Source organism: Mixophyes fleayi, chromosome 10 (genome assembly GCF_038048845.1).
Source record: "Mixophyes fleayi isolate aMixFle1 chromosome 10, aMixFle1.hap1, whole genome shotgun sequence".
NCBI classification, from domain to species: domain Eukaryota; kingdom Metazoa; phylum Chordata; class Amphibia; order Anura; family Limnodynastidae; genus Mixophyes; species Mixophyes fleayi.
The window spans coordinates 88369219-88385128 of record NC_134411.1 but is presented as its reverse complement, the minus strand read 5'-3'; the positions used below and the strand labels follow the sequence as shown (position 1 = coordinate 88385128).

The 15910-nt window shown below is 41.6% G+C and overlaps 1 protein-coding gene across 1 annotated transcript in view; it reads left to right on the top strand.

Annotated features, from left to right (window-relative positions):
* The window catches only part of ANKRD11 (ankyrin repeat domain containing 11), a 131176-nt gene that overhangs the window by 109387 nt on the left and 5879 nt on the right, over positions 1–15910 (top strand). The window contains exons 5-9 of the mRNA XM_075189054.1: positions 2482–2652; positions 6399–6602; positions 7066–7208; positions 8027–8174; positions 8873–15765. Of these exons, the coding sequence (XP_075045155.1) occupies positions 2482–2652; positions 6399–6602; positions 7066–7208; positions 8027–8174; positions 8873–15765 (7559 nt within the window). The remainder of the gene's footprint in view (positions 1–2481; positions 2653–6398; positions 6603–7065; positions 7209–8026; positions 8175–8872; positions 15766–15910) is intronic.

Below are 15910 nucleotides of genomic sequence, written 5' to 3'. Positions count from 1 at the left end.
TTGTGAAACTTCCTCTCCTCTAACCTCAGGGGGTGACCGCGTGTCCTGTGTATAGTCCTTGGGGTAAAACATTCCCATGAAAGTTCTCTGTATTGACCCCTAATGTATTTGTACATAGTAATCATATCTCCTCTTAGACGCCTCTTTTCTAAAGTAAACATGCCCAACTCCGCTGCTTGGGTGTCACCCTTGACTCCTCTCTCTTTTGCCCCCCACATTCATTCTCTTGCCCAAGCCTGTCGCTTCCAACTACGCAACATCGCCCGCATCCGTCCCTTTCTCTCTCAGGAGGCCACCAAAACCATCATACACGCACTCATCATCTCCCGCCTGGATTACTGCAACCTCCTCCTCACTGGTCTCCCCCACTCCCGTCTCTCCCCCCTCCGCTCTATACTCAATGCGGCCGCAAGACTCATCTACCTCTCACGCCGCTCCTCCTCTGCCTCCCCTCTCTGCCTTGCCCTACACTGACTCCCCTTCCCCTACAGAATTCTCACCACCACTTACAAGGCTCTCTCCCACTCTACTGCCCCTTATATCTCTAACCTCCTCTCCATTCACACTCCCACCCGCTCCCTGCGCTCGGCCAATGACCGCCGCCTCTCCTCCACTCTTATCACCTCTTCCCATTCCAGAATCCAGCAGCCTGCCTGGAGTTTCTGAAGTATTGGTACTTTTGTTTATTGTTCTGTACTGTTATACCCTGTATAGTCTACGGTTTGTACTATGTGCGGCGCTGCGGAAACCTTGTGGCGCCTAACAAATAAATGATAATAATAATAAACTGGCTAACCTTTCCTCATAACTTAATGACTCCATACCCTTTATCAATTTTTGTCGTCCTTCTCTGAACCCTTTCTAGTTCTAAAATCTATTTTTTAGAGTGGTGCCCAAAACTGTACTGCATATTCAAGATGAGGTCCTACCAACGATTTATACAGTGCCAAAATTACACTGTCTTCCCTTGCATCTATGCCTCTTTTTATGCATGCCAATACATTATTGGCCCTTGCAGCTGCTGCTTGACATTGAGCACTATTGCTAAGTCTACTGTCTTAGGAACATTTTTAAGGAAAAACATGCAGGTGACCCAGCCCAAGGTAACCCACTAGGACACCTGCCCGGTCCCCACAGCCCAGGCTTCTCCTGCCCGTAGGCTTGCCTGATACATTTATCTGCAGTTAATGCAAAAAAATAGAACAAGATGCAAATCTAAACAACTGATCTCTGATGCACCGCTGCCTGTGGTTCTGGAGACACTAGGGGGAAAACTTTTAGTATTGCTTGTTTTACATGTATTTTTACTTAAAAGGTCAGTGAAACGCATGTAAAAGTTAAGACTCCTTGTGGTATGAGCCTTTTTTTCTAAACTTCTTATTGCCCACGGACTAACCACCCATTCCCTCTTAACATTGGTACAATTCTAAGTTTATCTTCAAGTATAATAATGGCATCAGGTCTACTTTCTTGGTATGACTTGCTGTATCCCAGAACCTTTGTAGACTCCCCTCTCCTGTCCATCACTGAGGTGGAGCCACTTCCATCTTTATCTACAACAGTTTGAATAGTTTAGAAGCAACACAGTTAAGGCTTTAGTAAGAGGAGTAGCAGCCTTTCTTGATGCGTCTTTTGCCAAGCTTTGCTATTTATATACTGCATTTATTCATTGCTAAAATGCTGTTTTTGTGTGAAATGTTAAGACATGGGCTTAGTATATGCCAAGACAGCAAAGTAATTGTTATTGATTTTCATGTGGTCTGATTGTCACCAAATCCTTTTAAGTCATCAGACAGTGTTAGAGAGGGCTGTGTGTATTAACTACCAGTCAGTGGCATGTTGGCACAAATTATCCTGTAATGCTAAAGGGTTCAAAGCATATACTTATGGTTCTTGTGTTCACTGCATTTTAGTCCCTGTGAGTCCATGACGTGCAACTTTTTTTTTTTTTTTTTTTTGCTGCTGTAGAGATGACCATCTGTTTTTGAACAGACCTTTAATTACAAGCAATGGAGTTTAGGGGTTTGGTACAAAACTGTAAGTTCACAATGCCCAGTACAGTGTGTGCTTTCATTCCTGTTACATCAAAATGATAGATTTAGTTTTTAGTCATCTAGTAGTGCTGGTATAATCTCTGTGGAAAATAGCACTTTGTATGACACCTCACTGAGTGTTGATTCTTGACGGGACTGTCCAGTTTCAGGCATCACCCTCTCCTGCCTCACCATCATCACACATCCCTCCAGCCTTCCCTGTCTGCTCAGTTGAAGTGGACTGGACAGATTGTGTTTTATGACTTCTGGGGGATTAGTACCCCATTTATCAGATGGGCTGAGGTTGGAGGCGTGTATGAAGTTAAGATTACATATCCCTTCTGTAGTTTTGTGAAACTATAAATGTCTGTTTTTGGAAATGTTGTTCTTGCCTTAAAGCTACTTACGTCAAAGTCTTTATCACTGAGTCTGTTTGTTTCTCCCATAGAAAAGCAGGGTCCAGAAAAGAAGAGAATCAAGAAGGAACCTGCCAACCGGAAGTCCGGCTTACTTTTTGGTATTGGGATTTCGGGAATTCGGGCTGGGTACCCTTTGTCGGAAAGGCAGCAGGTTGCTTTGCTTATGCAGATGACGGCAGAAGAATCTGCAAACAGCCCAGGTAATGAATGATGCTCTCATTATGGCAAGATGTTCTGCATTGTACGCTGTCTAAGGAAGTATGACATGTCATGTGACCTTAGAATTACAGTGCTATCTGTTTATACAATCTGCTGACGCAAAAACTGGTATTGTATTAAAAGGGTTATGTATTATGGAATGAATACGTCTAATGTACTTTTGTGCTGAATATATTTGATGGCAAATAAAGGCGACGTTGCAGAAAGTGAGCACTGTATATGTAGTAATGTGACAGGTCCTCTCATTGTCCTCATGCAGCTTGCGACATAGCGCCTGTATATGAATGAATGTAAATTCTATGACCTTTACCTAATATTTCATCATCTCCTTTTCACTCCAGGAAGTGACGCTGTAGTACTCAAATTATTCATCTTGCCACATCCAATGTGTGTAACAGTGATCTGTTTTGTATTTCTTTCTATGTGAGTGTTTGGTAATGGTGGACTGAAAAAAAAAATAGTAATAGTCCCTAGTGGTCTACTTTGCAAATAGAATTACCTACCTTAAACAGTTTGGCTGGGTGTGGTGTGGGCAGCATTACGCTACAACAGAACGCACCGCACAGAATGAATCTGAAGCTCCTCCATATATTACACCCACACAATATTTATACAGTACATAAGACAAAAAGTAAGATGTGTATATTCGGGGCACTTAATGACTTGAATTATATTAAAATAACAATCTTTATAGAGATATATTAAAATATGGGTATTCTGTCCAACAGTATTCAAGATGGTTTGATATTTCCCCGTTATTGTATCTAATATGGGTTACAATGTGTTAAATGTTCAATAACCAATTTGATGAAATGGTAAAAAGGTAGTAAGGGGCTACCTGGCTACGTCGCTCTTAGGAGTTTTTATAAGCGTTTCATACTAGCTACTTTTTATTTGTTTTTGATATATTGCTCCTTATTATAGATTTGTTCATACACATGGCAACCATTAATAAAGGTTTTACACTTATTAAAAATGTCTGCCTGTTTATTGACATTTCTTTATTAATATTGCTGGAGTTTGGGTGTATTGCTGGGTAGATTTAGTATTTCAAGTATAAGGGATTACTCTACTGTGGCATCACTGTTATGTTCCTTTTTACACATTATGCCATATGTATTCTTGTATGTCGCTTAAAACATTTTATATGGATTCAGCCACAAAGATGAAGAATTTAGTATAAATGTGTGTCAGCGTTCTAAGAACATTAAGCAGCGAGCGCAGACGTGCGTTTCACTATGAGCTTTAATGAGGCAATTTGGTTATCGATCATTAAACACATTTTAATATTTCGCTATAAGTTATTTCTAATGTGGGTTTCAAAAAAAATCTATATACCTATATCTTAGTATATCAATACAGATTTTTATTTTAATATAATTCAATAAGTCATTTAGTTCCCCGAATATACACATAATCCTTGTCTTTGTCTTATGTAATATAGCCTTTTTCTGAACAGTTCAGACCTGCTGGTCATGCAGTAGGGGCAGATGGCTCAGTGGTTAGCACTTCTGCCTTACAGCACTGTGGTCATGAGTTCAATTCCCAACCATGGTCTTATCTGTGTGGAGTTTGTATGTCCTCCCTGTGTTTGCGAGGGTTTCCTCCCACTCTCCAAAAAACATACTGGTAAGTTAATTGGCCGCTATTAAATTGCCCTTAGTCTCTCTCGGTCTGTGTGTGTACTTTAGAGGATTTAGATTGTAAGCTCCAATGGGGCAGGGACTGATGTGATTGAGTCCTCTGTACAGCGCTGCAGAATTAGTGGTGCTATATAAATAGATGATGGCATACAATGTGCACTCCCCCATGAAGACCTAGCTCTGCAATGTCCCCACTTTCAGCTAGATACTCTACTAGTAGAGTATCGAGGGTTTAGGATAGGCTTGACTTGGCTCGCGTTTGCCTGTATTTCCACTGACACTTTGAAGCTCTCCGAAGTTTCACAATTATACAGTTTTTACACTGAGTTCAAGCAATGATTTATATTGCTGTTCCTTCTGCTTTTACTTCCTTTTCTTGACACATCTTGTGAAATGCGCAGCAAGAAGCAAAATCTTTCTGACATGTTTTTCTTTCTATAAGTTATCAATTCAGTTGACAGATGCCCAGTATTTAACACGGAAGAGGAAGTGACCGTTAGTGTTGTGCAAGCCTTTGTTTACCAATTTTGTGGCTATTCCTCGTGACAGATTTGTGACATTCCCCTCCTCCTAATGCAGCAAATGTTTTTGATTTGAAATGTTTTAGTATACCTGTGGGAAAGCTGTATGTATGGTCTTTATGGTGCAAGTGCTCCCTCTTGTGTCCGATCTGGTAATTGTGAGTGTATTGAACATGTTTAATGTCCTCTGATTCTGTATTTTTGTTAATAGTGCAGTACAGAGCTGTCAAGTGTTTTTGGGTCCAAATGCCACATATTTAGAACATAAAATAAATCTAGCATGGTTTAAATGTGCTAAAAGTCCAGTAGACGACATTCCTTGTGTATGAGGACTACATATAGTTTCCTTCTCATTTCTCTGAGGCTTTCATGATCAACTATTCTCTGATTTTATTCCCCCCCCCACACTGGCCCGTTGTAACGACCATCATCATGTTAAGTGTAATTTTAGAACATGTTGCTATTCTGTGCCTATGGACAGCTTTTATTCTGCGTACCAGTTCACCATGTGAACTTATTTTGTGTTTACTAAGTCTCCATGAAAATATAAGTGTGTAATATATTCGTGTTCTCCCAAGAAAATTTTGCCAGCTGGGTGGCATTAAGAAGCAGCCCGGTGGGGGCAGTTGTAAGACTTTGCAATAATATTCAAACGTGTTGGAGGTTATTGCCCACACCTGCCAGGACTGGTCAGTGGTGTAACACACACTGCTGGCTGTAGTGATGATACAGTGCCTGTTCTGTTAACGCATAAATGAGTCAAAAAAAATATAAGTATTTGAAAAAGCAAAAGTTATCTTTATTCTTGCAAATTGCATATGCAATGGTCTGTATTCATCATGAAACACGACAATATCCTCCATGTAAGACACAAGTTATATAGAAGTAACACCACCCCTCTTACATACGTCACTAACCACATCACATACTAAAGAATATACCTCAAAAGGACAAAGTTAGTTATATATAATCTCTTCATAGTACACAGATTTCTTTGCCTAAGCAGGTCAAAGGGCATATGTGACCTCTTACACTCTTCTCTCTATATAGCATGACAGCTGCTGACCATTTTAACATCCTATGAATAGATGCCCTATTGTAGAGTATAACATAGAAAAACAATTTAACCATTTCACAGAATACAGAAAGAAATCATTTGACCAACAGATTTTATACACATCAATATTGTTTTATCCAACATATATTTGTACCATAATTTTTCTATTACAGTTCTAATAGGAGAAACAATGGTTTATTCTATTATAATAGGACTCTGTTGGGCACCATGAGGCGGGTGGCAAGTAAAAACGGCCCAGTGGAGCACCCATAGGTGCTGGGGAGAACAACTGCCAAAGACTGACATAGTATGCAGTATAACTTCAGAAACATTACTCTATGCCCTCTGTCTGGGAGGGTGATGAAGCAGCTGAGACCAATGCGTAATACCCTTTATTGCATCTATCTGTAATGCAGGATATGTTAGATGTCATGTTGACTTTATTAAACTGTCTATAAAGTTTTATATGAATGCTGAAGCTGAACCTATACTCATCTGTACTCTAGTTGACACAACACCAAAGCATCCTTCTCAGTCTACAGTCGGTCAGAAGGGGACGCCAAACTCTGCCTCCAAAACCAAAGACAAAGTTAACAAGCGTAACGAGCGGGGGGAGACTCGTCTTCACCGGGCAGCCATAAGGGGTGATGCGCGGCGCATCAAAGAGCTGATAAATGAGGGAGCAGATGTCAACGTTAAAGATTTTGCAGGTAAGTGACGTAAGCAGCGCAGCTTGGTCAGGTTTTCTGTCTCATGCATTTTGGCATCGGCCATGTACGGTTTTCTGATTGGAGTATATTCATCGTAAGTCTTCTGTTCCAAGTCATTAAAAAGACTCCCACGTGGATGTGGTGTTTGAGTGCAGCACTGTTGGAAAAACACAAAATAAAGATTTTTGACAAATACCCTGCACTGTACGTCATTGAAGGTCTGTGACGTGTAAGTCTTATGAGTGACATAGAGTACTTGCATTGTCACTGTCCCTGAACACAGTTTTTCTAATGGATACTGGCGCAAGCTGCCAGCACCTTCCATTACAGGCATTAGAGCCCATTGTGTGTTACATACCAACCTACTGCAGATTGTTTGAATGGAATATACCGGTGTTGGTTTTGTTTGGGAATGGCCATGTCCTAGCTCCATGTTTTGGCTCAGACATGTTTATCTCTTCAGGATGGACGGCCTTGCACGAGGCATGTAACAGAGGTTATTATGATGTTGCAAAACAGCTGCTGGCTGCCGGCGCGGAGGTCAACACCAAAGGGTTGGATGATGACACCCCCCTGCATGATGCGTCTAACAACGGTCACTTTAAGGCAAGTACATGTTGAATCTGTTCTGGGTGGAGGCGGCGCTGCTGCCAACAATGTCCTTTGGTATTACGGCACTTAAGCTTAGATCTGTGCCTTTAATACAGTAAAAGGTCTCTTGCTGAATATAAGGGCAGTGACGAGAAACCAATAGTCTAGAACAGTGTTGGCTAACCTGTGACACTCCAGGTGTTGTGAAACTACAAGTCCCAGCATGCCCTTCCAGCAATAAGCTGCTATATATTGGCAAAGCATGCTGGGACTTGTAGTTTCACAACACCTGGAGTGTCACAGGTTAGCCAACATTGGTCTAGAAGCTAAGATCACAGTGAAGGGTTACCCGAGTGTCCATTGCACCGTGACTTTAAGTGGGATTTTGCCGGCCTTTTAGGGTTGATTCCCCCCCCCCCCCCCCCCCCCCCCCTGCGTCTGGAACTTTCCACTACACTCCTGATATAGAGACAATGACTAATCAACTGTGGTCTGTAGAGTGCAGGAATAGGGCTTTGGAATTGCAGCATGAACACTAAATAATGGCAGGACACCTTCTGCAGATGTGGTCTCACAATAAGCAAGTGATGTGAATATATGTATAAACTCCTGTTAAAAATGAAGATAAACTCTGAGTCGTCCTCTCCATGCTCATTGTGAAAACTGTTGTAATAACTAGCACACCCCACTTTGGAGCTCCATGACCTCTATATAAGCACTCTTGCCTGCTTTCTTGTGTCTTTATATGGTAATAGAACTTTCTTGGGGACCTAGAATATCCTTATAGTTCCCAGTGCATTGTCCCATATACAATAATTGCTCTTATCTTTCAGGTAGTAAAATTACTGTTGCGTTATGGAGGCAATCCTCATCAAAGTAACCGGAAGGGAGAAACTCCTTTAAAAGTTGCGAATTCTCCAACAATGGTTAATCTTCTCCTAGGAAAGGGTACCTACACGTCTAGTGAGGAAAGCTCAACAGGTAAGCCGAATTCAAATATACATTTTATTGTCCATATTTCTTTCTCATGGTTGTGATCATTAAAGGAAAACGGTTATACCACTAACATCCATGTACATCCTCCCATATCATGGATGTTGTGGAGATGTAACCAAACTAGAAGAGGAAATTGTCTCCAGTTTTAGTTTGTTTACCACCTTCTCCTGCAAGTGATGGGAATTCAATTTCTTTTTGTAAAGGTGCAGTTACCAACTACTGATAAGACAAAGCATCAGTGCTACTTGTTGGCTTATACATCAGATTGCAGTCTGGTTTTGTACATAATTCATATATTCATAGGATTTGGCCTATGTTATGTTCACATTCTTCTCACATTGCTGCATCTAATGCAGCAATGTGACTTTCCCTCTTTGATTTGACTTGTACTGTTGTCAGCGGTCCTATCGTTTACTTGAAACTGTTTTAATTATAACCTGCGTAGAGTGTATACTATAAAAGCAAACACTTGTACTTCGATGTCTGTCTTCCCGGTTATATTTTAGCATCCTCATCTTGGTTATCAGAGACGTTGTCTGATGCTCCAGTCAAGCTTTGACCAATAATCTTTCACAAATAAGCTCAAGTTTTTAAGTTTTCCATCAAAACTTCTTACTGCTGCCTCTATAAAAAAAACCTTGTATGTGTTTGTTAAAACTTTTGTGATTTGTTTTTTCTTGCAGAAAGCTCAGAAGAGGAGGGCGCACCTTCATTTGCACCTTCCAGCTCGGTTGACGGCAATAACACAGACTCAGAGTTTGAAAAGGGGTCCAAACATAAGGGTAAACGCCACTCTGCACCCAAAAGCACGCCAGTGAAAGACGAGTACGAGTTTGACGAAGATGACGAAGAAGACCGCGTGCCTCCAGTTGACGACAAACACCTGCTGAAGAAAGAATTCCGAAAAGAGGCGAAAGCCGCAAACAGTGTAATTGCTATTCCTAAAATGGAAGTAAAAACTTATTCTAAAAACACGACTGCACCAAAGAAAGCTGCTCGCCGTATCCTTTCCGATACTTCCGAGGAGGAGGACAATTCCATCTCTGCGGGGGCTGAAAAACTCCTTTTGACGGCTCACCCCGTTCTACCGAGCAATAAAACCAGGGAGCAGCCTATAGCCAAGCATAAAGAAAAAAGTAAAGTAAAAAAGAAACGAAAGAAAGATACAAAAAATAAGGAAGTAAAGTTTGGAAAGAAAAACGTTCTTTGTTCCTCTGAGACGGAAAGCGAAAATTTGGAGAGCGATGTCGAAAATAGGCTTTCCTTGGACAGTTCAAACTGTGTTAAAGACTCTGCCTTAACTTTGAAGGAAACTTCTTTGTTTAGCTCTTTATCAGCATCTTCTCAAGGGAGTTTAGCATCACAGAAGCACAATGCTAATATCCCAGACCAGCACTCTAAGCACTGGAGGACAGACAATTGGAAAACTGTGTCTTCTCCCACCTGGTCAGATGTTAGCTCGTTATCAGACTCCACAAGGACACGGTTGACTAGTGATTATGATTACACATCTGAGGATTCCAGTTTGGAGTCTTTGAAACCAGTTAAAAAGAAACACGAGCACAAAAAGAAAAGTAACACGCATAACAGCATATATGAGAAGAACTCTTTCCACCTTCATGTTGAAGGTGCGATACCCAAATTAGACAAGGAAGGTAAAGTAGTGAAAAAGCATAAAACGAAACACAAACACAAAAGCAAAGAAAAAGGTCAAAATCAAGCTGGCCAAGAAAAGATTCTTAAAAGCTTTTCCTTTGAATATGAGGACTCTAAACAAAAATCAGAAAAGTCATTAAATCTGGAGGATGTTCCAGAAAAATTAAAAGTATTAAAACACGACCATGAACACCTCAGGAAAGACGACAAACTCCCCAAGATTAAAACGGAGGAGAAAGACTGGTCATTCAGGGAGGAGGGCGGTAAGGTTGCCAAAGAGGAAAAGTCATCAAAGAAAGCGAAGGATGGCAAAGACAGCAGTAAAGGTTTCAAAGAGGACAGAGACCGCTCCAGCAAAACGGAGCGAGAGAAAACGGTCAAAGAGAAATCTCCCAAAGACGAAAAACCCAAAACCCACAAAGAAGAAAAGAAGAGGAGTAAAGATAAATCGTCCAAATCGGAAAAGAAAAGTGAATTAAAAGAAGAAAAAAATTCCAAAAATGATAAAGAAAAGAGTTATAAAGAAGAGAAGGTAAAGAAGGACAAGTCCCATAAAGATGAAGCACCTTTTGAAGAATTCAATAACAAAACTAAATTTTTAGACAACGAGGAAGCAAAGTACAGTACTTCAGATGACCAAGGGTTATGGGTTTCTGAAATGTCCTCAGATTCTTCTTTTGATTTTAAAGCAGAGGATAGCTGGGATTCTTCATTCACAGACTTTAGAGAGAGCAAAAGTGATGTCATCACAAAGCTAATAGTGGAATCTGTTAAGGAAGAAGTCAAGGAAAAGGATTCCAAAAGCAAAGATAGGAGAGAATATTTAGATAAGCAACCAGAGAAAGAGATTGTCCTAAAAAGGAAGGAGAGAGACTCTTTAGACAAAGCTTCTGATAAAAAGAAAGACCAGTCGGACTTACACAAAGGTCCCCCAGCGTACACAGCGGAGCGGGAAAAGAAACGGAAAGACTCCCTAGAATACACTAAAAGCCGTAAGGAGAAAGACGGCGATTCTGTAAGAAGAGATTCTTTGGTAACCAAGGAGCGTAGAGATTCTAAATTTAAACAAGAACAGTATAAAGAAGATTTGAATGACTATGGCTCAGAGACTCTCTGTAAAGACAAGCCAGAACCAGAGCCTGTTCCCAAAAATTCAGACACACGAGAGCGACATCATTCCGGCAAAGAAAAGGAAAAGCGAGAGACTTCCGAGAAAAAGGAGAAGCCAAAATCTGAGAGACATCGGGAAAAATCGAAGGACTCCGAGAGAGAGAAGGTGGAAAAATCTACCGAGAGAAGCCAGAAAGAGAAGGAAACGGAGAGGGGGTCCAGAGAGAAGAAAGAGGCAAAGGAAAAATACAAAGATTTGCACAAAGATAGAAAATCTTCCTCCGACCTGAAAAGTGAGAAGAAAGATAAAAATTCCTCTCTAGATAAGGATTTTGGTGACAAAGAAGAGAAGAAGGCGAGAGGCAAGAACTGGTATAGCATTGCTGACATTTTTACGGATGAAAGTGAAGAGGAAGAAGAGCGCTATGTGTCTGGGTTGAAAATCACTGAGGCATACGGCAATGATGTACACAGATTAGACAGTTATCATGAGCGGGAGACCAACGTACAAGACAAAGAACCTTCCCAGTCTGACAAACATAGGAAATATTCCACTGACAAGCAGTCTTCAAGTGAGAAGCTGAAGGAGCGGAAGAAGGATAAAATACAGGGAGAGTCCGGGAAGGAGAAAAAAGAGAAGAACGCAGAAAAACACAAAGACCGGAAAGATAAGGATTCTCTTGACAAGTACCGCAAGGACAGGGTGTCGGTGGATTCTAACCAAGACAAGAAATTTAAACTAAAGGGACAAGCTGAGAAAACTGACAAGAAACATTCTAGTGAAGAGAGAGCCAAAAGCAAACACAAGGAGAAGTCTGATAAAGATCATTTTAAAGATCGAAAGTTCTCGAAAGGTGAATCTGAAAAAAGTCTTTTGGAAAAGCTGGAAGAAGAAGCTCTCAATGATGATTCCAATGACAAAATTAGCGAAATCTCTTCTGACAGCTTTACAGACCGAGGCCAAGATACAGGCCCTGGGAATACGTTTGAAACGGTTTTACTACCAAATGTAGAACCGGTGGAGGAAAAGTTTAAGGATTCCGTCGCTGTGCCTTGTTTAGCAGACAAGCTGAAAGAGAAGGAAAGAAATAGACACTCATCCTCCTCATCGAAGAAAAGCCATGAAAAGGAGAAGGTACGAAAGGAGAAGTCCGATAAAAAATCTGAAAAATTGGAGGATGTAAAGGACACCTACACCAGGAGAGAGTCTCTGCAGTATGACAAAGAAGCATCTGCAGTAGATGGGGACGTATTTACTGGGTTCACCGTTAAGACTGAGACTGAAGAAGAATTGGACAGAAACACAGACTACATGTTTACCATGGACAAGGAGAAGCATGATTCTGAGCGAGAACGTTTAAAGTCTGAGAAGGACAAAGTCTACATTGTAAACTCTGCTGTGAAAGAAAAGAAAAGGAAAGATAAACATCGAGAGAAAAGTAAAGATGACAAGCACAGAGACAAACAATTGGAAGCGTTCTTTAAGCTTCACAGAGATGAGCAGAAAACAACGGGTAGAGATAAGGAATCCCCTGCCCTAACTTTAAAGGAGAAATCTAAAGAAGAGCTGGTGAAATTTGGGGAAAACAAACTGAAAGACCGCATAAAGGAGAACCCGGAAAAATCGGAGACTGTGAAAATCAGCAATGGAAATGAAAAAATAAGCTTGATTAAGGAAACGAACAAGAAAGACAACAGACCAAGGGAGAAACTTTTGGGCGACGGAGATCTTATGATGACCAGCTTTGAAAGAATGCTTAGCCAAAAAGATCTGGAAATAGAAGAGAGGCACAAAAAGCATAAAGAGAGAATGAAGCAAATAGAAAAAATGAGGCATAGATCTGGCGATCCAAAGCTAAAAGAGAAAATAAAATCTGATGAATTGCGCAAGAGAAGTTTAGACTTGAGCACCAAGAAATCCGTTGTTACAGATTCCCTTCAAAAGGAAAAGAAGCCAAAGGAGCTGACATCCTTAAATACATCCGTGCCTGAAAATAAAACCCAATCTGTCATCGGGAACGATTCTAAAGACTGGCTCAATGGTCCACAAATTAAGGAAGTGCTCACTGCTTCCCCAAGACCAGATCAAAGTAGACCAACCGGTGTCCCCACTCCCACTTCTGTGATCTCCTGTCCAAGCTATGAAGAGGTAATGCAGACCCCAAGAACGCCATCGTGTAGCACTGAAGACTATCCAGAGCTGATGTTTGAATGTTCGGATACCCAACATTCTTTGCCCGTGTCTGCAATGTCAATGAATGCATGCTCGCCAACCTTCTTTGACCGATATTCAAATACATCTGGAGGAGTACCTGAAAACCCAAGCCAAACACCAACTAAGCTATCTTCCTCCATCAATCGTAGCCGTTCAGTGTCTATCGATGTAAGAAGAATTCCTGAAGATGAGTTTCCTGCTTCCGAGATGAAGTTTTTCAGGCAGCAGAGTGTTCCAGCATCTTCTAGTTTCAGTTCACCAATGCAAATGATGATAGATGATAAGGTTCAACCTCTTTTACCTGCAGAGAAGTTCCCATGTTTGTCGCCAGGTTACTATTCACCAGATTACAGGGCAGCATCTCCAAGGGTTGAAGACGTTACTTGTGCACCTGTTGACATTGCAAGTATTGCTCCTTCTCCTGACCGTGTCTACTCGGGTGTACAAGCAAAATCCTCACCATCAGAAAGAGATGACTTGCTGGAGCCTTCTACAGAGAGTGCTCTTCCTCCTGAACTTGGCTTGCCCTGTGATTCTGCAGAAGCACAACAAGCTACAGAATCCATCCTTCCCCAAGAACAAAGCTTATCGCCACCACAGTCTAATTTTATGCAACAAGAACCTGCCTTTTTACAGTCTGAAAATAACTTTCTTCCGAATGACGATAGCTATCCTGCTGAATCTGACTTCATACCACAAGAATCAAGTTATTTACACCAGGAACCTGATTATATTCCTCAACAGACAGGTTTTCTGCCACCGGAATCCGAATTTCTACCCTCTGAGCCACAGTTTATACCACCAGAACAAAATTATGTTCTTCATGCTGGATCTAGTTTTCCATCCTCAGAGGCTACTTATTTGTCTCATGAATCGGGGTTTCATGCCTCACATACAGAATCCACTTTTCTACCTCCTGAACCTGCCTTTTTACCACCACCTGCAGATTCTGGTTTTCTTCCACCTGTTGAAGAAAATACTTTTGGTTCCACGATTTCTGAGCAGAATCTAGGATGGGTTAGTCCAGCTGCTAGGAATGCAGACTCTGTCATTCCATCCAGTCTAATGGGTAACAATTCAGAGCAAACGGGAAGCTGGTCAATCGGATCTGATCTCTTAAAGTCTCCCCAAAGATTCCCAGAGTCACCCAAGCACTTTTGCCCGTCTGAAAAAGCGATTGTTGCTTCAGTTCCTTTCATTTCATCAGATTCACCTTACCCAATTTCCCCCATTTCATATCCCATGTCTGAACCAGCCACTGAATTGAAAGAGGATGAGGAGGAATTGGAAGAGGTTATGCCCCAGTCTAATGACCAAGGTCCATATATGTCCCCTACTCCACTTGCCACTTTCTTCAGTGACTGTAAGGCTCTGCCAGAGGAACCCCAGACTGTGTCTATAGATGCCCCGTTAAATACAGAACCTCTTACAGACCCTATGCCCTCTGTCAAAGAAAATTATGTAGAACCTGTTGACATCCACCCACCTAACCAGGAAGATCCAGAGCCATGGTCTGACCCATTTTCTTCAGTGGTCGATGATTTGGACCTTGGGCCGTTCTCTCTACCAGACCTCCCACTTCCGGTCAAAGAGGAAAATGATTCTGAAATCTCTGAACAATCAAACATCATCGCAGAAATTCCAGTGGTTCCATCTGATGTCCCTAATGACTGTGGCGCAAGTGAAATTGATCTTCCAGAGCCGGTGTCTCCTAAAGAAACCGGTACAATGGATGTATCGGTACAATCGCCTCCGATCCAGGAGCAAAAAGATAATGTTGAAGAATCTACAGTGGAAGCTGCAAGTCTGTCTCTTGGTTCTAAGCCAGTCTTTGAAATTACAACCTTTCCGCTTCCCATTGTACAGCTCAAACATCTTGAAGAGATAGAAGCTAAAGTTCAGACAAGCCTGAGTTCTACAGAGACCAATGCTCAGGTGTTGCCAAAGAACCTCGACTCTGTTGATGAGAAGGAGACTGAGGGTACACCAATGGAGATCGTTAATAACGGCGAGACCGTTGTACAAGTGGAGCCTCCTCAAATCACCCCCACCGTAGAAGTCCCAGAGCAGACGCCAAAAATTGCAATTGATGTTCCAAAGCCACCCAAAGTCGAAGAGATACCTCAACGTATGACCCGCAACAGGGCTCAGATGCTGGCCAACCAGAACAAGCAAAACTCCTTCCCAGCAGAGAGAGAGCATCCTGCCGTCACTACACCGACGACCCGCGGCAAAGGTAAAGTTGTCGAGGAGGAAGAATCTCAAACACAGCATCCCCGTAAGAGAAAGCTGCAGAAGCCAAACCAGCTTCAGCAGCAGATAATCAGCAACACCAGTCAGCAAACTCGAGAGATGATTCAGCAAACGTTGGCAGCAATAGTTGATGCCATAAAATTGGATGACATTGAGCCATATCACAGTGACAGATCAAATCCATACTTTGAGTATTTGCAGATCAGGAAAAAGATTGAAGAGAAGCGGAAAATCCTGTGCTATATCACTCCTCAAGCCCCGCAGTGCTATGCTGAATATGTGACGTATACGGGCTCCTATTTACTGGACGGCAAACCTCTTAGCAAGCTTCACATTCCAGTGGTGAGTGGCTGCTAGCAAAGTATCACGTTTGGGGTCTTTGCTCTGTCTCTTCCTAATGCATTTAAAAGTTAGATTTTTTTAAAAAAAAAATTATAGTTTATTTGCTGTGGATACTGCTTTATTTAAGATCTTTTTATTTGCACAA